The sequence below is a fragment of the Silurus meridionalis genome, chromosome 18 (genome assembly GCF_014805685.1).
Source record: "Silurus meridionalis isolate SWU-2019-XX chromosome 18, ASM1480568v1, whole genome shotgun sequence".
NCBI classification, from domain to species: domain Eukaryota; kingdom Metazoa; phylum Chordata; class Actinopteri; order Siluriformes; family Siluridae; genus Silurus; species Silurus meridionalis.
This window is the reverse complement of record NC_060901.1, coordinates 5,744,956-5,768,453: the sequence shown is the minus strand read 5'-3', so window position 1 is coordinate 5,768,453 and position 23,498 is coordinate 5,744,956. Positions and strand designations below refer to the sequence as shown.

General features: G+C 35.2%; 2 protein-coding genes across 5 annotated transcripts; both read left to right on the top strand.

Annotated features, from left to right (window-relative positions):
* Positions 1-430: 430 nt before the first annotated feature.
* On the top strand, positions 431-7,349 carry LOC124400938 (aldo-keto reductase family 1 member B1-like). Of its 4 annotated transcripts, none has more exons than XR_006928498.1 (11): positions 436-750; positions 1,753-1,920; positions 1,997-2,113; positions 4,390-4,467; positions 4,540-4,662; positions 5,461-5,567; positions 5,820-5,901; positions 6,354-6,437; positions 6,532-6,614; positions 6,721-6,818; positions 7,010-7,349. XR_006928498.1 is itself a non-coding variant. In XM_046872768.1 (11 exons), exons 1-10 carry the CDS (start codon positions 685-687, stop codon positions 6,761-6,763), a joined length of 951 nt encoding a protein of 316 aa, XP_046728724.1. In that variant the 5' UTR covers positions 436-684; the 3' UTR covers positions 6,764-6,812; positions 7,010-7,349. The 4 variants fall into 4 exon arrangements, 3 of the variants coding, with proteins under 3 accessions (XP_046728725.1, XP_046728724.1, XP_046728723.1); XM_046872768.1 differs by having other exon boundaries at positions 6,721-6,812; XM_046872767.1 differs by having other exon boundaries at positions 6,721-7,349.
* A 968-nt stretch (positions 7,350-8,317) lies between these two features.
* LOC124401112 (aldo-keto reductase family 1 member B1-like) lies at positions 8,318-23,149 on the top strand. Its single transcript, XM_046873092.1, is given in 21 exon segments — positions 8,318-8,528; positions 9,337-9,504; positions 9,586-9,702; positions 9,958-10,035; positions 10,965-11,087; positions 12,409-12,484; positions 12,487-12,514; positions 13,261-13,342; positions 13,881-13,964; positions 14,054-14,136; positions 14,781-14,788; positions 16,855-16,922; positions 18,799-18,966; positions 19,105-19,221; positions 19,790-19,867; positions 19,951-20,073; positions 21,027-21,133; positions 21,280-21,361; positions 22,264-22,347; positions 22,428-22,510; positions 22,607-23,149. Coding segments are annotated over 21 exon segments (1,866 nt in total). The 5' UTR covers positions 8,318-8,462; the 3' UTR covers positions 22,650-23,149.
* Positions 23,150-23,498: the final 349 nt, after the last annotated feature.

The following is a 23,498-nucleotide window of genomic DNA, read 5'->3' as shown; positions in this document are numbered from 1 at the left end:
TATTTGTTCAATAGAAGAAGCGTAAGGCTTTAATACACAACCAGAAAATGATGATCATTTGGTTAAAAAAAATCATCTACTTTTTCCCCCCCGGGTTTAGAAAAATGCCAATAAATCGTTTGGGAGTCCAACCGTATCGGTGAACCGAGTTAAATGATCAGGTTTACTGAAAAGAGCTGGTGGAGAACATGAGGGCTATTAAATATTAAAAAACAAACTATTTTAGCCATAGTGGACAAAAAATAACAATCACATGGTGGTAAATATGAAAATGTATGTGTTTTTGCAAAGAATAGGAGCTTTTGAAAGCTGAAGGAGTCAACTGCTATTGATGCGCTGAGGTAAATTAATAAATTGAACTGAAATCTGTAAATAAAAAATGTATTTAACAATAAACAAACAATTTCAATCACAGATATTTAAAAAGAAAAGGAAAAAAAAGCTGGGAGCTGAAGAGTTCTCTTGAAATTTGTAATCCTTTCCACAAGGTGGCGCCGTTGAGTCCGAGTATCTGAATATTTTCAGCAGGTTTTTTTTTCTTTTTCATTTCATCTGCTTGATACCAGATCAGTGTCATCAACTTCCCGCACCAGCATTAATATTTACTAGTTAGCTTTAACCGGTTACATTTATTTTACAGCCTAATATGTGAAGAGAAATTCGAAACCTGTAAAAAAAAAAAAAATGGCGACCTCAACGAAACTCTATACTGGAGCAGAAATGCCACTTCTGGGTCTCGGTACATGGAAGGTATTGGCATAAAATAAAGTCTACCTTTTGTGCATTATATCCGAGTAACTTTTAACTGCATGCCCCAACCATGTTTTAAAAGTCTGAACAATTTTCTTTCCTTTTGCATTTTTGGAAGAAAATTGCAACGAGTCGTTTGGAAGCCAAAAGAGTCAAATGCCATTGGGGAGCCGAGTCATGATATCTGACTCACCTAAAAGAGTTAAAATTTACTTTCGAAATAGAGGAGGTTCCTAAATTATAGAAATTGTAATTAAAATCCAATTTATAAAGCTGTTTAACGAAGGTAGGAGACGACTCATTGGTAAGTTGAGCCGAACGGATTGATAACAGAAAAAGATGTGGCAGTGCACACTCCGGTCCACAAGGTGGCGGTGTTGAGTTAAGTAATGCAGGGACAGTGCAGTCTGCACATTTTCATTTGTATTAGCAGTTTATTGTATAAAAGCTGAGATTAAAGCCATTAAAAACATAAACCAGGACAAATCTCTCAATTATTTCCAAAATGCAAACTGCAGTAAAACTTTTACTTTTTGTAAAATCTGGATATTTTTGTGTAAATTGTAGTTTGGAGAAAAAAATAATGACATTTGTTGAATATATAATTGTTCATTACTATCAAATAATATGACAAATATAAAAGTAGGTAATTATAAAACCAATAATATATTAGTTTAGTTTTAATGGTGAGATTTCTCTTTTTATCCCTTTTTACTTTTTTTGTACCTTTTTTAAATATTCTTTTAGAAGTCTCTTAGATGTTCAAATTCAAAATGTTTACAAATTCAAATTATTCCTATTGTTCTCTTGTTAATTCTGTAAAAAGACAGAGTTAAGGGTATTTCATCTTTTAATCATTCATAGATATTTTATTTCTTCTGATTAGTCTATTAATTAATTAATTAATTAAGATTAAATGGTCAGGAAAGCAAACAAAGTGTAACCACATCTTAGGCTGACAGGTGAGTGAATATTTATTAAACCTTTTGTCCTCTGCCCCAGTCTAAACCTGGTGAGGTGACTGAGGCCGTGAAAGTCGCCATCGCTGCAGGATACAGACATATCGATGGAGCGCACGTCTACCTTAATGAGAAGGAGGTCGGAGAGGGCATCAAGACCATGATTAACGAGGGCGTGGTGAAAAGGGAGGAGCTGTTTGTGGTCAGCAAGGTAGCACTCAACCTCGCTTCAATTAAAAATGTCACTTAGAAAATTAAGACAGAGTTTAATGTTCTTTTCTTTACAGCTTTGGAGCACCTTCCACCAGAAATCAGCCATAAAAGGGGCGTGTCAGCAGACTTTGAGTGACCTGCAGCTGGACTACCTGGACCTTTATCTGGTTCACTTGCCTTTGGGCTTAAAGGTGACTTTAGTGTTATGATTTGTTCTCTGCAGTTGTAAGAATAATGGTATCTGGTGGTTGAGTCATCTTGGCTGACTTCTATCTGTTTGGATATCCTAAGGTGTGGCTTTTTTTAGTAGAAGGTTGAAGAGATCTTGATCTTATTGATGAATGATAAAGCAGCATGAAAAGTAGGAGACAGGTTGTGTGTAAGACCAGAGATTCATGGCCTCCTTCACTCCTCTCTCAAATCACCTGCCTTCTCTTTCCAAGATGTGTACCTTTCCATCTTCAAAAGTGGGTTCTTTGTTCTTTAGATGCAGGTACACAGCTGATTATGGTCTTAAAGAGTTGCTTCTTCTGTGTTGGGACACCCTTTATGTAGTTGTATAAAATTCCTGATGAACTCTTGAATTCGAATTCCTGTGACATCGCATGTGAGCGGAGTCTGGGAGATGCCCAGACAAGTTCGGTCTACAGAATGTTCTGCTGCTGCAACGAGACCGATTGATGTGTGTTGGTTCTACATTTATATACACTATGTGTAGACTTATGTATGTATATTTGATTTCAACATTTATGCACGTTCTGAGAAGAGTTCAGTTAATACAATTGTGCACCTACTCAGTTAAGATCTATGTCTATTGCAGATATATATGTTATATATGATGCTGATATTGATCTCTGTGATATTTGTATTGTCATAATAGTATTTACAGTCGGATTATATTTTTGTGTGACTTATAACGAGTAGTCCTATTCGCGTTGAGCACGATTTTGCAATATATCAGGTGTCCACAAACTACGGAACGCGGGCCGAATACGGTACACCCCCACATTCGGAACAGCCTTCTGAACAATACCAGAGACCTGTTGTTTTTTTTGGTTTTTTTTATATATGTTTTACTCATATTATATCTGTATTTGAAAATAAAGGGTGGCTTTTAAACTAAAATGCCCCATAGTTATTAATAGAGATCAAGGTCACTAATTGATTGCTGGAACAAAAATCCATATCGTTTTTCCGGCTTACGGTCCGCCGTCATTTCGGAAAGCGCCCTCTAGAGGCGAATGTTTGTTTTTTATTTTTATTTTCACGTGAGGCATGCTGCACTTAATTTATATTTATAAATAAATATATTTATATTTATTTTCTTAAGCACATTTTCATGATTCAGTACTGTATTTTATTTTTGTATAAATAATAATAAATACATTTAAAATCATCATAAAATCTCCACAATAATACTGGGTTATTTTTAGAGGACAGTAAATCTGTACTGCTATACAAGCTGCACATTGACTACTCTAAAATATATCCAAGTTTCATTTCTATAGTATTGTCCCTTGGGAAGATGGGTTGCTGAAATGTGAGGGGTATACTGTATAATAATGCGAGATACTGTATGTATAATACTCCAGCCACGTAAAGGAGGAACAGGTTTTTCCGTTGGTTCTGGGTTTCAATTTGGTCTGGTCTAAATGGTCAGAAAAAGACCACTTGGGACATCTACATGCCTTGATGTCTGCTTTCAGGAGACTGTTTTCTATATATATATTTCTAGCTTCCTGCCCTGTGGTGTGTTGTCCTGATAAATACTAATTTGTGTTGGTGGGAATCACCAGCAGGTACTTGTCCATGAGTGGTTTTCCTGAACACTTCTAGCTTCCCATCTGTCCCAATGAAAACTGCACAGTCCAGGAATGCTAATCTGTTGTCCTTGGTATCCTCTCTGGAGAATTTAATGTTGGTGTCAACGAAGTTGATATGATCTGTAAAGGCCTGTACTTCTCAGATCTTTAAACAGGTGTCACCTACATATCTGAACCACTGGTTGGATTCATTCTTTAGAAAGAGTTGGGTGCCTTCTTTTCCACATCCTCTATGTATAGGTTAGCTAGAGGTATAGGTATACACCACCTTCCACACACTCACCTCCACCTTGTCCCTTAACAAGGCTATACAGAGGAGGGATAGGAGAGGGAAGGATACTTGACCCTGGAGCATACTAATTTGTGAAATCCTGCCAACTTCCATCAGACTGAAGAAGCTGTTTGGATGAGTTGAAATGACTTAACTTCAAGATGACTGAGAATGTTCACAGACACAAGAGTAATAAATCAACAATGGCAGCTGTGGAATTTAAAGTATTAATGATGATAAAAGCAGCAGTAATGTCTCTTACATGTTCTTCAAACCAAAACTAATTATTCCTGGGAAAAAAATCACCTCTAGTCTAGTCTAATTTTGAATCCGTCAGATGTGTGTGTTCAAGGCCTGTGTTTCTATCCATCAGCCTGGACCAGATTATTTGCCGCTGGACAGTGAAGGTTTTACCATCAATGATGCCACCAATTTTCTGGATACCTGGGAGGTGAGAAAATGGTTCTTGTCTGACTGTCAGTCTGTCATGACAAAACATTACACACGGATCTTGTTGCTGTAGGGAATGGAAGAGTTGGTGGACGCAGGACTGGTGAAGGCCATTGGCATCTCCAACTTCAACCGAGAGCAGATTGAAGCTCTTCTGAATAAACCAGGACTCAAATATAAACCTGCCAACCAGCAGGTAAAGTCCAGCACAGACTTAAAATTGCTGTCAATGTTCACTTATCATCCACTTCAATAGGAATATCTGTTTATTGATGTAGTTATTTTATCAGCCAATCATGTGGCAGTGGCACAACACATAACATTATGCAGATACAGATCCAGAGCTTCAGATAATGTTCACATCAAACACATGACCTTTTTATAGGATATGATTATTGAATGGAGAGTCTGCAGGAGGAAATGATTTCTTGATAAGAGAGTTGAGTGTGTGAATAGACTGGTCTGAGCTGACAGGAAGTTTATAGTAACTCTTTACAAACGTGGTGAGCAGAAAAGCAGCTCAGAATGTACAATACATTACACATTGGGGCTACAAAAGCGAGAGGCCATGAGGTTTCATTCATGTGTGTGGAATTCAGTGCAATACTGACTCAATATGGTTTAATTCCCTACTGATCTAATAACAAGCCGATTGACTAATAATTTACTACACTGCTGATTCAAGACCAATGCTATTCTTTACTGATGCGATCACAATTCACCTCTGTAATCAATTTGCTACTCATCTGATAATGATAAGTCAAATCAATAATCAATAATGATTTGATATGATTCAGTTAACAACTGATTTAATACCAGTTTGTTTTACTACTGCTCTGTTAATGACGTGACATGATCTGTTTTAAAGAAGAAACTACTTTTGTAAATTCATGTTTGGAATAAATGCACACTATTTATTTGTAAGTTCTGTATCTCAAGTGAGTCTTCATGATCTTGTCTCATATGGTCATTTCCACCCTCTTGTTTTCTGCAGATTGAGTGCCACCCTTACCTGACGCAGGAGAAACTGATCCCCTTCTGCCAGTCAAAGGGGATTACAGTGACTGCATACAGCCCTCTGGGTTCCCCTGATAGACCCTGGTGAGAGATTTTACACCACAGCTCATGACAGAAACTTTAGGGATGTTAGTCTTATGATTTTTCTCATATATATTTTGTATTCCTTTACTGTAGAAATGTGCAAAAACATCACTTACACTTGAAGAAATAATCAGTTTTATTCACTTCACCACTCATAATGTTATAATGTCCTAATGTTATACCTGATTGGTGTATGTTTGCATTGAACTCGCCCCCAACTGGTTGACGGTATAAGGTTTTTTTAACTCCCAGGGCTAAACCAGAAGATCCGTCTTTGTTGGAGGAACCGAAGATCAAAGCAATTGCAGAGAAGCACAAGAAGACCACTGCTCAGGTAACTGGACAGGAGTGACCTCCTAAAGTGAATTGTCACATGGGTAAAACTTTCCCCCTCTGCTGTATATACTGGAAGTGAGCATGACTAATCAGATTTATTTATTTCCTCCATCTGTTATTTCTCCTTAATCCTGGCCATCCAGCTGTCCAACATAACACCTGGGTATAAATCACAGAGATGGGCATGTCCTGACTGTCATAGAAATTTCATGAATTTTATGATTTTATGATATGATTTTCATAATGTGTGCATGAGGATCTGATGATGTCTGCATGCTTGTTGCATTAAAAAAGTAAATATTTTTTACGCTACGCACATTTACTTTAATACAATCCAGTTGTAAGCTGGTGTTTTAGTGTATGTGGCCACATGAGAGTCATGACTTAAGTAATATTTCAAAAATACTCTCCAGTCTGAATAAGGACAACAGATGTTCTGTACATCTCCAGGTCCTGATCCGCTTCCAGGTCCAGAGGAACATTGCTGTGATCCCGAAGTCTGTAACTCCTTCACGCATCAAGAAGAACGTTCAGGTGACTCTAAAGGAAAACTAAAAATCCATGATCCCGAAGAACATTTTGACTTATCCTGTTTTAAATTATTTTTTACATTTGTTTTTGATGCCAGGTGTTTGATTTTGAACTGAGCGATGATGAAATGAAGACCATTTTCAGCTTCAACAGGAACTACAGAGTTTGTTCCTTTCACTGGTGAGTGCTTTATTTTATAAACATTATGCATGTAGTTTCTGTACAAATTAATTTTTATTTAAATAATAATTAAAGATGGATAAAATTCCCTTTTTTTCTTCCCCAGGGGCGTGAAGCACAAAGATTATCCATTTAATGCTGAGTACTGAAACTGAAGAATTTTGCTTGAAAAAACCCAAACAGCAGAAGAACAGCAAGGTTTACGTACGCTTTAATTTTTTTAACAATATTTTTTTCAAGTACTCCTTACTTCAATACATATCGTAAGATGAAAAAATATGTAGATTTTGCTAAATGATTATTTTTGTTATTAGTTTTAAAGGAAAAAGCACTATATTTCATTACAAACACTTCATCTGACATGAAAGCACTTCAAATACTCTTAAATGCAACAGGGACTTCCTCACAAGAAAGATAAGACATTCAGACAGAGAGTTGCCTGTAAAGAGGAAGACAGCGAGGATGCAGACCCAGATAAAGAACAGGAAACCAGATGAGAGAAAAGGAATCGTGAGATTATGCTGATATAAGACACTGTGTGAACTTCTCAATGTGAATTTGCGATTTGCTTTGTTCAAATTAAATCTTATTCTGGCGAGACAATTTATTTGTATGCTCTGCTGTAATTAAAAAATGTATGAACATGTATCTGATATTTTAATGTTTATCAGCTTGCACATGTTCCCTGAGTAAAGCCAGCATACCCTATAAATAAACTGATTTCTATGCATCCTGTTTAAAGCTGCATCTTCATTTTGTTAAACTGCAGAAATGCAACCAAATTTTTAACATTTTTAATCACATTAAAATCTATTATTTGTATAGCACTTTCAACAAGGGACAATGTAAAATTTCAGTAAGTAAAGCTGCCATACCTTATGAAATTAGGTCATTTATAAATAAACAGATTTTTAGAAATCTTGTTTCTATAGGAATTGTAGAATTTAATAAACATATTTAGTCATAGATCAACAAAAAGAAAATAAAGATTAAAAATCTGTTTGAGAGTCTACTCTTGAAGTTTGTAATCCTGTCCACGAGGTGGCGCTGAATATTCCGTTGAGACTGAATATAGATATTTTCAGCAGCGTCTTTATTTCATCTGCTTGATAGATGATCAGTGTCAGGTGACGCCGCACCAGAATTAATATTAACTAGTTAGCTTTAACCAGTAACATTTATTTTATATCCTAATATCTGAGGAGAAAATCGATTCCAGTCGAAAAATGTCGACTTCAATGAAACTCTATACTGGAGCAGACATGCCAGTACTGGGTCTCGGTACATGGAAGGTAATGGTTAAAATAAAGTCTAACGTTTATGCATTTTATTCGAGTAACTTTTAATCGCATGCCCTAAATGTGTGTTAAAAGTCTGAACAATTTTCTATCCATTTCTGGAAGAAAATTGCAACGATTCGTTTGGAAGCCAAAGGAGTCAAATTCAATTTGGAAGCCGAGTCACGATATCTGACTCACCTAAAAGATTTGGAATTTGTCATCGAAATGAATGGTTTTCTTAAACACATCCACACATAGTTAATCAGAAACTATATTTGAAGCCCAATATACTCGGAAAAAGTGTTTAATTTTAGAAAGCTGTTTAACGTGGTTAGGACTCGACTCGTTGGTAAGATGAGTCAAATGGTTCAACATAAAAGGAAAAAGATGACGCAGTACACACGCCGGTCCACAAGGCGGCGGTGTTGAGTTGAGTGATGCAGGGACAATGTAGCCTGCATCTTTTCAGCGTTTATATCCAGCGTTTACATTTATGAAAGCAGTCAGGTGACTTCCTCCTTCACCATTTCTAAACGGAACCAGGTCAAATATCGCAATTATTTCCAAAATGCAAACTTCAGTAAAACTTAACACCGGAGCAGAAATGCCTCTTGTAGGTCTCGGTTCATGGAAGGTAGGAATTCAAATGATGAAAAATAATATTTATTTCTATACAGTTTTATTTCGAGTTACTTTCATGCACAAGTCGAATCCTGTTTCTGCGAAGAGATTATTTATTTAATAATTCACTCCACCTTCCATCTTGCAACTTAAATTTCACTTAATAATATATGTGCTCTTCATGTAGGATTTAATTGTAATAAAGGGTAAATATTTCTACTAGTAATAAAATAAATACAGTGTGTAGAAGGGCTGCATGATATTCAAGAAGCCTGCAATACCTCGATTAATCAATCTCTTTAAAAAAAAAAAAAAGTAACCATTACAGCTTCTTTAACAAAGAAAAAAATATTAGCCAGTATTTGTAAATATTATATAATGTTTATTGGGTAATAATAGAAACCTATCAAGTGACTATGATGAATTACAGTAATTTCTGTAGTTGTTAGTCATGATGGCAGACAGCCAATCAGAAATCATGTCCAGAAAATAATGATATCAGATGATATTTGAAGGTTACAGTCATTGCCAGATGGGTCAGAAGTTGTTTACAATGAGCACGTGGTTTCTTCTCTTTCTTTACTGTATGCTGGCTTCATATAAATAAATCACGTTCTTTTGAAATCCCTAAAACGCTGGCTTTTTGTAACATCGTTTAAAGTATTTAATTCATTAATTTGTCATATGCATATTGAAGCGTGTACGATTCGCGATATTTCGGTCAGGAAAGTAAACTAAGCCTTTTCATGGTGTCGCACTGAATCAGCCTCTGTGCAGATGCTCAAGTTAATGTTTATTAAACCGTTTGTCCTCTGCCCCAGTCTAAACCTGGTGAGGTGACTGAAGCCGTGAAAGCCGCCATCGCTGCAGGCTACAGACACATCGATGGAGCGTACGTCTACTTAAACGAGAAGGAGGTCGGAGAGGGCATCAGGACCATGATTAATAAGGGTGTGGTGAAAAGGGAGGAGCTGTTTGTCGTCAGCAAGGTAGTGCTCCACCTCACAACCCTGAAAAATGGTGCTTAAAAAACGAAGAGAGTTTATTTTTTGTTTGTTTTTTCATTACAGCTTTGGTGCACCTTCCACCAGAAGTCAGCCGTAAAAGGGGCGTGTCAGCAGACCTTAAGTGACCTGCAGCTGGACTACCTGGATCTGTATCTGATTCACTGGCCAATGGGCTTAAAGGTGGCTTTATTTATTTATTTACAGAATTAAAGCAGACTGTAGTGTTACAGTTTGACCTTGGCACTTGTTAAAGTGATGGTTTCAACAGGAGCAGCCGTGGTATTAGAAGTGATGATAATAACAGAAGCAGCAGCAGTAGTGTGTCTTACATGTTCTACAAACAAAAATGACTTAGTCCAGGGGGGAATCACTTCTAAAAAGTTTAATCTTGAATCCCTCAGATGTGTGTTTAAGGACTGTGTTTTTATCCATCAGCCTGGACCAGATGATTTGGCCCTGGACAGTGAAGGTTTTTCAATCAGTGATGACACCAATTTCCTGGATACCTGGGAGGTGAGAAAAATAATCCAGTGTCTATATTTTTTTCAAATGCATTATTGTATTAAAGTGACATAATGTCTAGATAAATTCCCCAAAGTACCAAAGGGGCTGCATCTAATATATTTTATATATAATATAAAGTTAGGGGTTTAACTGTGTACAAAATTCACGGTTTTGTTACGTACCTCGGTTTTTAAGTCACTGTTCTGTATAATTTGGGTACAGTTAAAAAGAAGAAATGCAAAACTAAAATTGCTTGTCGTTTTTTTTTAAATAACGAAGTATGATGATATTAGCATTTGTGAATATCAACAGCTTACATTTTTTTTTTTTTTTATCAAATCCTTGCTTGGTTAAACAATATAAAAATAAAATAGAATAAATTAAATTGATGCAATATACTTTTTATTAGTGTATATAAATAAAATTGAGTAATCAATTGAAATCACTGCATATTTAATTGATTTAAAATACAATTAAATGCATGGAAAAAATTAAATAGGTGACATTTGTTAGACCCCATTTTGGAAATACAGATGTGTGTGTTTTACATTTAATATTTATTTTCTAAAGATATGATCTACTTAACTGTTCTACTTATTTCAACAGACTTTAAAAATATGGAGTGAGTTGCCACAGTGACACTGCGCTAAGGCTATTTTTATTTAAATTTTTAAATTTTGTTTCTTTTTTTTTTATAAACCTCTGCATTGTTGTGTATGTTCAAGCTTAATATGCGGAGGCGGCGGCAGAGACTGAACAAACTTATGGGCAGCCATTAAATACGTTCCTGAGGAAACTTAAATTTTAACTGTTTCACACATAAATATGATTGAAAGCCCTGTACCAAGAAATTTCGTTATGAATACGTGTACCGTTACTATATAAAACTCACATCCTTATCAATGCCACAACATTACACACTAATCTTTTTTTTGTAGGGAATGGAAGAGTTGGTGGACGCAGGACTGGTGAAGGCCATTGGCATCTCCAACTTCAACCGAGAGCAGATTGAAGCTCTTCTAAATAAACCAGGACTCAAATATAAACCTGCCAACCACCAGGTAAAGTCCAGCACAGATTCAAAATTGCTGTCAATGTTCACTTATCATCCACTTCAATAGGAATATCTGTTTATTTATGTAGTTATTTTATCAGCCAATCATGTGGCAGTGGCACAACACATAACATTATGCAGATACAGGTCCAGAGCTTCAGATAATGTTCACATCAACCACGTGACCTTTTTATAGGATATGATTATTGAATGGAGAGTCTGCAGGAGGAAATGATTTCTTGATAAGAGAGTTGAGTGTGTGAACAGACTGGTCTGAGCTGACAGGAAGTTTATAGTAACTCTTTACAAACGTGGTGAGCAGAAAAGCAGCTCAGAATGTACAATACATTACACATTGGGGTAGATGGGCTACAAAAAGCGAGAGGCCACGTGAGGTTTCCCTCCTGTGAGTGCAAATTAGGTTAAATACTGATATGGTTCAATTCCCTACTGATCCAATAACAAGCCAAATCACTACTAATCCAATGTTTAAATTTCCGTATAATTAATTGTATTATTTATATATAATGAATTCAAATTATATGTATAATTAAATATATTCCATATAATTAATTATGATACATTTATATATTAATTATAAATTCTCATTTAATATGATTCAACTCACTAATGATGTAAGAGCAGTGCTATTCTCTGATCTGAAAGTCCAAATATTCATTTATTTTGTAATATAATTCAGATTTTAATAATAATTTAATGTTTCAATTCACTACTGATTTAATGTTACGATTGAAATTAATTTAAGATTTCAGAAAAGCTGAGGTTATGAGTTTTTCCTAAAACAGTGTTTTAAGGATCCACATTTCCTCAGCAACAGACTGTGGGTTTTTGTTTTGGTCTTATTTGCTTGAGTAGAGAGAAAAAGAGGAAAGCTGGTATAAGGAAGAAACTACTTTTTATAAAGGAGAACAAAAGCAAATGTGTTTTAGTTGTTCCTCAAAGCCATCCAGAAAAACCTCTTACAGTCACCCTTTTGAATCTCCACCTGATTCTCTTTAAAGGGGAGCAGTGCTGATGTTAGATTGTCCCTCAAGGCTTAATTACAGGGATAGATGCACTCAAAGGTCATCCTGAATTGGCTAATCCGTGTTTTGCTCAGGGCAGCTTTATAATCCTCTCATGTCTGTTTTTTGTCTAAAATGCTTCTGGAACCTGGTGGATTGCTTTCACGGTCTATGCTGCAGTCTTGTATTGTGATTTAAGCCTAACATCAGTGAATTTCTGTCATGATTGAAATAAGGAGTGAGTCTTCATATGAGTCATGATCTTGTCTCATATGGTCATTTCCACCCTGTTGTTTTCTGCAGATTGAGTGCAACCCTTACCTGACACAGGAGAAACTGATCCCCTTCTGCCAGTCTAAGGGGATTATAGTGACTGCATACAGCCCCTAGGTTCCCCTGATAGACCCTGGTGAGAGATTTTACACCACAGCTCATGACAAGAAACTGTAGGGCTCGTGGTTTACTACTTATGATTTTTCTCAAATAAATAGAGGGAGTCCCGACTTACGTTTTCATATGACCCATAATTATTAGAAAATATTGTAAGTGACATGGCCTAGGCTTCCCAGGAGTCTAACAGAATGGTGATAAGTGTGGGGTAGTATACTGTAATATGTTAATTTAACAAAATACAGTACATAATATAGCAAAACAGCAATTTACAGTACCATAACGTAAAAATTTTACAGTATATGTACTGTATGTGGCAGCAGTTGCATGATCGAGCGCCGGTTTGTGAGTGGAGGCCGGAGAGAGACAAGAGCTAAAATTTACCTTTAAAACAACAAAAACGCAGGAAAAGATACGTGTTTTAACACTGAGACAAACTGAACTCTGTCGACTGCTGGAGAGAGTAAGGCATCTCACAAGGAGGGAGATGCGTACATCCTGGCAGCATCCAAACGTATAATACCGCATTACGCTGCTACGTTAGCCTGCCATGTGAAAATTAAAAAAAAAAAAAAATCTATTTTTCGTATCGCTATCATCGTAAGATTGAAAAATTGTAAGTTGAACCTTAAATAGGGACTACCTGTATTGCTTTTGTTTACTGTGGGAAATGTGCAGTGTACAAAAATAAAATATGACTTATGTTTGCATTTAACTCACCCCCAACTGAATGAAGGTAAAAGGCTTATTATTTTTAACTCTCAGGGCTAAACCAGAAGATCCGTCTTTGTTGGAGGAACCAAAGATCAAGGCCATTGCTGAGAAGCACAAGAAGACCACTGCTCAGGTATCAGGACAGGAGTGCCCTTCTAAAGTGAATTGTGTCTAACATGGTTAAAAATGTTCCCCCTCTGCTGTATAAACTGGAAGAGAGCATGGCTAATCAGATTTCTTTTTTTTTTTCCTGGCCATCCACCAGCCAGTTGTCCACAATTACATAACATCCTGGTATAAATCACCTGAGAAAAATAGATTTTCCTTTATGAACTTCTGTTGCAAGCTCTTCTTAATCTATGGTGCTTTATAATTTTCTTTTAATCAATTAATTTCCTTCATGATGTCAGCATGCTTGTTGCTTTAAAATTACATTTTACGGTACACACACACACACACTTCCTTTTAATACAAACCGAATGTAAGCTCGTGTTATAGTGTGTGTGACCACACGAGTTGCACTTGATCACTACCACGTCTCATGACTGAAGTAATATTTCAGAAATGCTCTGCTAACAACTATTACATAACATCCTCATGTGAAATTAATCCAGTCTGAATAGAGCTAATACATATTTAAATGAGACAACACACATTCTGTACATCTCCAGGTCCTGATCCGCTTCCAGGTCCAGAGGAACGTCGTGGTGATCCCGAAGTCTGTTACTCCTTCACGCATCAAGGAGAACATACAGGTGATGCCAACGGAAAGACTAAAAATCCTGATCCAGGAGAATAAGTTCTGTTTTAAATGATTTTTATTTTTTTATTTTTTTGATGCCAGGTGTTTGACTTCGAACTGAGCGATGATGAAATGAAGACCATTTTTAGCTTCAATAGGAACTACAGGGTTTGTCCCTTTCAGTGGTGAGTGCTTTATTTTATAAATATTATGCATGTAGTTTCCATTCATATTAATTATCATTATTATTATAATAAAGATGGATAAAGTTCCTTTTTTTTTCTTTTACAGGGGCGTGAAGCACAAAGATTATCCATTCAATGCCGAGTACTGAAACTGAAGAATTTCTTAAAAAAAGAAAACGCTTAAACAGCAATGATTACATATACTTTTCTCTTATCAAATATTTTCTTAAGTACTCCTCACTTTCATACGTATCATAAGACGATACAATGTGATTAAGATATGCTCACACTTTATTCTGTTTACATTTTTCAAAATTGGTGAAAAAAAAAAAAAACGACTATTTTGCAAAATTATTTTTGTTATTAGTTTTAATGAAAAAAGCTCTATATTTCACTGTAAACACTCCAACCAACCTGAAAGCACTTATAAGAAGCACGAAGACGAAGAACAGTAAACATTGGCATAGCAAGGTTTTCCTCAGATAAGACTGTGTGAACTTCTCAATGTGATTTTACGATTTGCTTCGCTTTCGTTAAATATCATCGATGTGCCAATTTGTTTGTATGCTCTAGCATTAAGGAACAATTCATGAACATGTAAAAACATGTATCTGAAACATCAGATCTATTGTAATGTTTATCAGTTCTCTAAGTAAATCCAGTATACCTTATCAATAAATCAATTTCACCACATCCTGTTGGCTTCATATCCATTCTGTTAAACTGCATAAATGCAACACAGTTATTTCATTTAATTCAAATAAATTTTTATTTGTACAGCGCTTTCAACATTGGACACTGTCTCAAAGCAGCTTTACACAAATAAATAGATTATACATTTTACATCTATAAATTAAATGTAAGTTTAACTCATACATTTGTATCTAATGAGTGAGCGAGGAAAAGGAGGAAAAACTGAGTGGTGGTGACGAGGAAAAACTCCCCTAGATGGTACAAAGATTTAACCTTGAGAGGAATCAGAAGGGAGGGAGAGAAAAATTTTTTTAGGTTTCCTTATTGTTACTTAATAGATAAAGACGTCTTCAAACTCAAGATTTAAATTAATGATGATTATTGGATGCTACTGTGACAGGAGTTATGCCAAACTGCTAATTCAACAGTTTAATAGATTTTATTACCTTCAGAGTATTTGTTGGATAGAAGGTAAATCGAGGTTTTAAACCGTTTAGCTCAGCAGGTGTGGCAAAGTTCATAAAAACTTTCATTTTGGCTCAGTAAACAAGAGTAAAAGTTTAAAGTCTTATTGTGCATGTGTTTGAAAGATGAAATGAGTGTTAGAGGATGTTGGTAGAGAGAGATAAATGAGAGGAGTGTTACAGGTACGGTTAAAGAGGTGAAGTAAGAGTGTGTGCTGCAGGTAATATAAGCCTACTTGATTAGACAAAGTGAGAGCATGTGTTGCAGGTAGAGTTAGATAGATAAAGTAAGATTGTTGAGGTGGCGTTAGAGTGTTACAGGAACAGTGATGGAGAGATGAAGCTTGAAGAAATTATCAATGCAATTCTGTATGAGAAACTGTAAATCACAACAAACTAAGCCTCAATAAGCTACAGGTTTATGGTGAATCTGGGGTGTAAGACTGAAAGCTCTTGAAGAAGCAATGTTAAGAATGTTTGGTCTTACAATAATATTAAAGTTATTAAGTAGAGGTGCTTTCCAAGCACCACTCTCAAACTCAAAATATAGAACAGTATGCTGGCCTTGTCAAACTAAAATATTCAGATAAAGAACAATCACTTTTTGGGAATATTACAGATTTTGTCCCGTAAACCAAGATTTACTTATTGATGAGCCCAGTCAAACTCACTCAAACAGCTGAAGGACACATAAATGGTGGAGTGGGGGCTCTGGGAACGAAAGATCAGGGGCACAAGCCTCGGTATCGTCAAGTTGCCACTCTTGGACAGAGCACCCTCTGTGTTTCAGGGTTGCTGTATCATGGCTGACCCCGCTCTCTGACCCCAGCTTCCTACATCACTGGGATATACAAAGAAAGTATTTTACTGTGCTGTCAAGTACATGTGACAAGTATAAAGCATATTTCTTTTCTTTCTTTCACCTTTAAAAAGCAAAGTGAGATTTCAAAAAACCAAAAATTGGGCATAGAAAATTTTACGGTTAAAATATTGCAAAATGTCATTCGGATGAGAAAAGAATGGCAATAAGCTAAAGGAACTGAAGGAGTCAAGTGCTACTAGTGAGATTATTAAAATGATTTAACTAATCTATATTTTCTATATTGTCCATAGAAATGTCACCAAAAAATGCCAGTCGTAGTTCTGCCAAAAAAAGCAATTACTAATCCTGTTTATAGTTTTTTATTAATTCGACAGCGAATCTGTCTCAGTGAAAAAGAACGGAAGGTTCCCAAAACAGTCCACAAGGTGGCAGTGTTGTAGCTGAAATATTACAGCCTAATTTGTAGGTGTTTTTGGCTGTAATGCAAGTGTTAAATGCAGGGAAAATGGCCTGCCAATGCAATCCTCTTCCGCATTTTGCCAGAAAACTATAAAACAGCAATCCACAGAGTCACGTAATGAGTCAGCATTAACTTAAAGGCTCATGACCTGATCTGAACTATATCTGTTAATATTTGACCAGTGACAACTGACGCCACTTCATGCACCACTATTAACCTGAACTAGTACTTTCAGCAGCAACATTTATTATAGTTTCTATAATCAATTATTTTACTAGAAATGGCAACTTCAGTGAAACTTAACACTGGAGCAGACATGCCTATTGTGGGTCTTGGTACTTGGAAGGTAAGAAAAAAATTGCAAATGTCTATTTTCTATGCACTTAATTGTGAGAACTGTCAATTGCATTCCTTTTTTTTTTCAAAATGTATAAAAATGTTATATTTAAACAAAGAAGAACTTACACATGGGAAAACATATCTATTTATGAGCCAAGGCTCACTTGAAAAGATTCCATAGAAATGACAGATTTTACCATGTGTTTGTTCTTCTTTGTTTAAATACTATTGCTAAAAATTTTATAGATTTTGACCATTTTTTAAAGGAATGCAATTGACAGTTGTGAATGCAGTTATGTTAAATAAGCAATTACTGGTCAAAATATCAAAAGATTTTCTGGTTTAGTTATTTGGGAGCTCAAGAGTTGACTCCTAACTGAGTCAGATGAATTGCTTCAGTGAAAAGAACTCGAGATTTATAATCCACTACACTGGGTGGTGATACTTTGGGCAGGAAATAGGGGCAGGACAGATTTATCTGTGGATAAATTATTCTATTGGTGCACATCTGTTTAATTGTAGTTGTTGTGTGAACAGTTTATGCTTCATCCTCCACCAGACTAACTTTAACTGGATTACTTTAACTAGCTTTATTTATTATAAATTCCTTAAATCTTAAAAGGAAATTTAATCATGTCGAAAATGGCAACTTTAGTTAAACTCAATAACGGAGCAGACATGCCACTTGTGGGTCTCGGTACATGGAAGGTAAGAATCAGAGTGAAGTAAAAAAATTGCCAATTTGTGTGCATATTACAAATAACTTTCTATTGCATCCCTTAAAATGTCTGATTCTGTTCGTATTTACTTCATACTTTGAATTGTTAATTCACAGACATCTAGATTAAGAATGGGAATTACTTTATCACTGTAACCTGTAAACCTTAAGAAAGATTTATTTGAAAAGAGTTTTTTTTTTCTAACAGATGGCAATAAAATAAATGAAACATTTTAAAAAAGAATATAGGTGAGCTTTTATGTAGGGCTTTCAGTTTACAATAAATGGCAAATTACAATGTTATTAATATATTAATGTTATATTACTGCTCTGCATAATTCACCTCTACTGTACTATCGGCACTACTCTATACATGTACACTGCACAATCTAATAATCTAATCTAATGCAATCTATTTATACTAATGCTAATGCTAGCAATGATATACTGTTTATAATAAGACAAAAATGTAATAAAAATCTATTCATCATGAAATTAAAAAGTGCATCAACATAAGCCCACACAAAAGAAAAAAGAAAATTAATATAAAAAATCTAATGTTTTGCATTTCACAACCTAAAACAAAAAATAATAAATCATGTAGCAAAAATAAAGTAATTAAAATATATTTCTAATATTTATGTGTAAATTGTAGCTTGGAAAAAATATATACATTTGTTAAATAAATAATTATTCATTAATATTAAATAATATGACATATAATAGTCGATAAAGGAACTAACTTAAAATTAAATAACTTGTAAGATTTTTCTCTTTATAACTTTTTCCTTTTTTTCTACTTTTATCGATTCGCTCATGGTCATGTCTCTTAGATGGTTAAAAAGAAATGTTTATTTTGTATGACACTGTACTTAAAAAAAAAATTATAATTATATTATATATTAATTATTATTTGTAATTTTTTTGAGAAATTTCTAATATTCGTTTTGTTTTCTTATTAATTCTGTGAGAAGACCCAAGGTACAAAGTCATGAGTATTTCATCCAATAATCAATCACAGATCTTTCATTACTTCTCATTAGCATGTTTGTGATAAGATCCAGTCATTGGCATATTAAATGATAAGTAAAGCAAACAAAACTTTGCCACACCCTGCACTGATACGTGAGTTAATATTTATTAAACCTTTTGATCTCTGCCCCAGTCTAAGCCCGGTGAAGTGGCTGAAGCCGTGAAAGCTGCAATTGCTGTAGGTTACAGACACATCGATGGAGCGTATGTCTACCATAATGAGGAGGAGGTTGGAGAAGGCATCAAGACCATGATTAAACAGGGTGTGGTGAAAAGGGAGGAGCTGTTTGTTGTCAGCAAGGTAGCACTCACTCCCACCCCACTGCTCACCACCCCACCCATACCTCTTCTGCTAAAATCCTGCTCCTGTCACAAACGTTATGGCAGATTAGCCAGACTGAACACAGGTTCACAGGTAAAATTTCGTTTTTTTCCACAGCTTTGGTCCACCTTTCACAAGAAATCAGCCGTAAAAGGGGCATGTCTGAAGACTTTAAGTGACCTGGACCTGGACTACCTGGATCTGTATCTGGTCCACTTGCCGACCGGCTTTAAGGTGGATTTAAATACTTTCATAATAAACTAGGTTATAGTTTTCCATTCCCCCCAGCAGCAGGTATAGCACAAGTACTAATAGTATTAGCAGCAGCAAAAGTATTAGTTGAAATAATAATCACAGCAGGAGCAGTAGTCGTAAATCTGCTGTGTCACTTTTATGGACCAAAATAATGTAGTCTTCGGGGAAATCAGTCTGTAAAAGGCGAATCTCTAATCTGTAAAAGATTAACACAAGACTAACAGAATCACTCATATCTTATCTGGTATCCAATTATTCTCCCAGTAATTAGTTCCTAGATTAGAGTCGATTATGTTATGTAAGGCCGAATTTATCCACTAAGAGGTCAAAAAGCTCAAAGATTGATTAAAATTAAGGAAATTTAGATGATGCATTGTATAGCATTATACACAGTATGATGTAATTTTTTTTTAATAAATACAAAATTTAATTTTGGAAGATTGCTGTATTTTTAAATGAATAAACACACTGGCTAACAATGGCTAACTCCATGCCTCCATGTGCTTCTAAGAGGCTTATATTTAAAGACTCTGTTTCTATCTTGAAGCCTGGACCAGATGATTTCCCACTGGACAGTGAAGGTTTTGCCATCAGCGATGACACCAGTTTCCTGGAGACTTGGGAGGTAACAAATCGATTGCAGTTTCATAAAAGACGATTCCTGAGGCAACAGGGCATCTTTTCACACTGATATCCTTGTTGCTGTAGGGAATGGAAGAGTTGGTCGACGCAGGGCTGGTGAAGGCCATCGGCATTTCCAATTTCAACCAAGCGCAGATTGAAGCTATTCTAAATAAACCAGGCCTGAAATATAAACCTGCTAACAACCAGGTAAAGTCCAGCAGAGTTTAGAATTGTTGTGAACATTTAATATGAAGGTTTTTAAGGCTTATTTGGATGTTTGTCCATGCTGAATTTACTATGTGAAGAAGTAAACAATCAAGGACACAGTGCTGCAATGCAGATTTACTGTATATATTACATATAAAAGCTTTCAATTAAACTCACTACTGATCCGGTGCCATTTAATTCACAACTTGTAGGATTGGATTAAAATCATTACTGATTTTATGTGATTAAATTGCCACTCTTCTAATTTGATACCTGTCCAGAATGTTCTACTGATCTGCAAAACAAGCTAAACAGAAGAAGTTTTGCATCACAAAGCTTCTTCTTTTTTCGGCTGCTCCCGTTAGGGGTCGCCACAGCGGATCATCCGTCTCCATACTTCTCTGTCCTCTACATCTGCTATTCTTGCTCTATTAATCAAACAACATGCATGTCTTCCTTCACCACATCCATAAACCTCCTTTTTTTGGCCTTCCTCTTTTTCTCCACCCTGGCAGCTCCATCCTCACCATTCTCCTACCGATATACCCCATGCCCCTCTTCACATGTCCAAACCATATGCATCACAAAGCTTAAGTTGAGAAAAAAGTCAATAGAAGAAACAACTATAAATTAGGACAGCTAACTTGTTTCATAGATGCTCATCTTTAGTTCGAGGAGTGTGTTGTTTTTTTATAGTAAATCTCTACCTGACTCTATTTAAAGGGCAGGAGCATTGATGTTGTTAGTTTGTCCTTTAAGGTCTAATTAGAGAAATAGATGCACACATAAAGGTAATTTTGTTATTTACTATTCCATGTTCTTTTTCAATCTAAAATGCACCTGTAAGTCATCTAGAGTTCACTCACGGCCTGTGATGCTTTGTTGTATTGTTATGTAGGATTGATGATGAATTTGTAGGCATGTAGGCATTTCCACCTGCTTATTATCTGCAGATTGAGTGCCACCCTTACCTGACGCAGGACAAACTGATCGCCTTCTGCCAGTCAAAGGGGATTACAGTGACTGCATATAGCCCTCTGGGTTCCCCTGATAGACCCTGGTGAGAGATTTTTACATTCATTTTCAACATCACTTATGTTTCTAAACACAGAGGACTTCGGGTCTGTCTGTGGTGTGTGTTTAAGTAATAAAGTGATTGTGGATGTGTACTAAATGAAGTGTGTCTGAAATATTTAAAATAATCAGGGCTAAACCAGGAGACCCTTCATTGCTGAAGGAACCAAAGATCAAGGACATTGCTGCGAAGCACAAGAAGACCACTGCTCAGGTAACAGGACTGTGGAGATAACATGACCAATTTCATCTAAAGTAAAATTGAATTTATACATTGAATTTTCACTGTGTCACATAGTTAGAATTATTTCTCCCCTGATTTGCAAAATGGAATTGAGCATGGCTACTCTGATGCCTATCTATCCTCCATTAAGCTTTCCCTTATAACACATCTCAGTATAAATCACATAGGTGTGCCCACATGCTTGTCACCCCAAAAAAATTAATGGTTGTCATGCTACACTTCGTCTAAATACAAATCGGATTTGCTCGTTTGTTTACTCTTCACCGTGAGCTTTATAAACCACTGCTATATAAACCAGAAGTGAGCATGGCTAATCATATTTCATTTTTCAGTCCTGTGCTACACATGACCATTTTTACTACATAAGGAATCAACAGATTGTAATAGAAAAAATAATCAATGAAGCAGTGGTGTGATGGAGTTACTGTTGCAGTCTGGTTATACAAAGCTCTTTCTGTCATATAAAAACATTTGATTGAATTTACTACTGATACGGTAAAATTTAATTCACCACTTATCTGATATGATTTGAATTGTTGCAAATCAATTGGTGCATAATTTCTTGCCATTATATGGATTTGTACAGTAGTTGTAGTAGCACTAATAGGGTTATTGATTGTACTCACTCTTTCCTCTGCACCAGAAAATTGATGGTCTAAAGCACATTAAAAAGGCAAAGAATTTGCAAACGAACTTTTGAAAAGACACACTTTTAAATTTAAAACCATTTCAGGTAACTTCCTTATATATATATATATATATATATATATATATATATATATATATATATATATATATATATATATATAGGCATACATCTGATAAAATCAGATATGTCTGGGCAAAAAATCTGATGTTCTGTCCATCTTCAGGTCCTGATCCGCTTCCATGTCCAGAGAAATGTTGTTGTGATTCCAAAGTCTGTCAATCCATCACGCATAAAGGAGAACTTCCAGGTGAGCTTTAATAGAAAGACTGGAACACCTTGATTCCGGGGAACAATCGGACTTTTAAATTATTTTATTAATGATTCCAGGTGTTAGACTTTAAACTGAGCGACGATGAAATGAAGACCATTTTAAGCTTTAACAAAAACTACAGGTTTTGTCCCATGGAGTGGTGAGTGCTTTATATTATAAACAATGTCCAATATGGTCATTATTATTATTGTTATTATGTAGGATTAACAAGATTACATTTTTTTTTCTTTCCCAGGGGGAGTAAGCACAAAGATTATTCATTTCATGCTGAGTACTGAACCTGAAGGAGCTTAACTCAAAAACAAAAATACATGAAACAGCAAGGCCATGCACACATTTCTTTTTCTTTTTTAACTACTATGTCTGTTAATAGATATTATCACACTGGGGAAAACACAATTTGATTGTAAAATAGGATACTTGGTAAAACATGTCCACAATTTATATTATTTTGTATCAAATTAAAACATTGACCCTGCAATGACAATGTTGTTCATATTTGCTTTGATGGGCAAAGCATTATATTTCAAAGTGAATATTCTAAACATCTTAAAAGCACTTAAATACTGTATTGTTTTATTTATTCCTTATAATTGTGGCTCCTTATTTATTCAGGCATTTCTGATATGTGCAAAAAGTTCTAATAATGGAAATAAAATTTCTTGAGCCCCTTTATTTTAACAAAATATTTGTATATTAAAAGCAAATGCACTTGATAAGAATTGAGGAAACGGAGAATTGTAAGTCGTCTTTAATAAAAGTAAAATTGGTTTAATTACGGATTTCTTAGTGTTCTTAAAAATGCTGATGTGATTTGTTTTGTCTGAACTCTTTCATTTCTGATCTTATCTAATGTTATTCTAACTGCCAATGCATAAGGCTTTTTAATTAATTGAAAAAAAAAAAAACCTTAATAAAGCTAATGCTTCATTCAGACTGCTGTTTTTGTTTTGGTATATATATATATATATATATATATATATATATATATATATATATATATATATATATATATATATATATATATAAAATAAAACAGTAATTTCTTTCAGTTGTTTCATACCATAATGCAAAACCAAAACTGCAGCCTAAAGGTACAATTCTGAAAGAAAAATTTCAGTTATGTG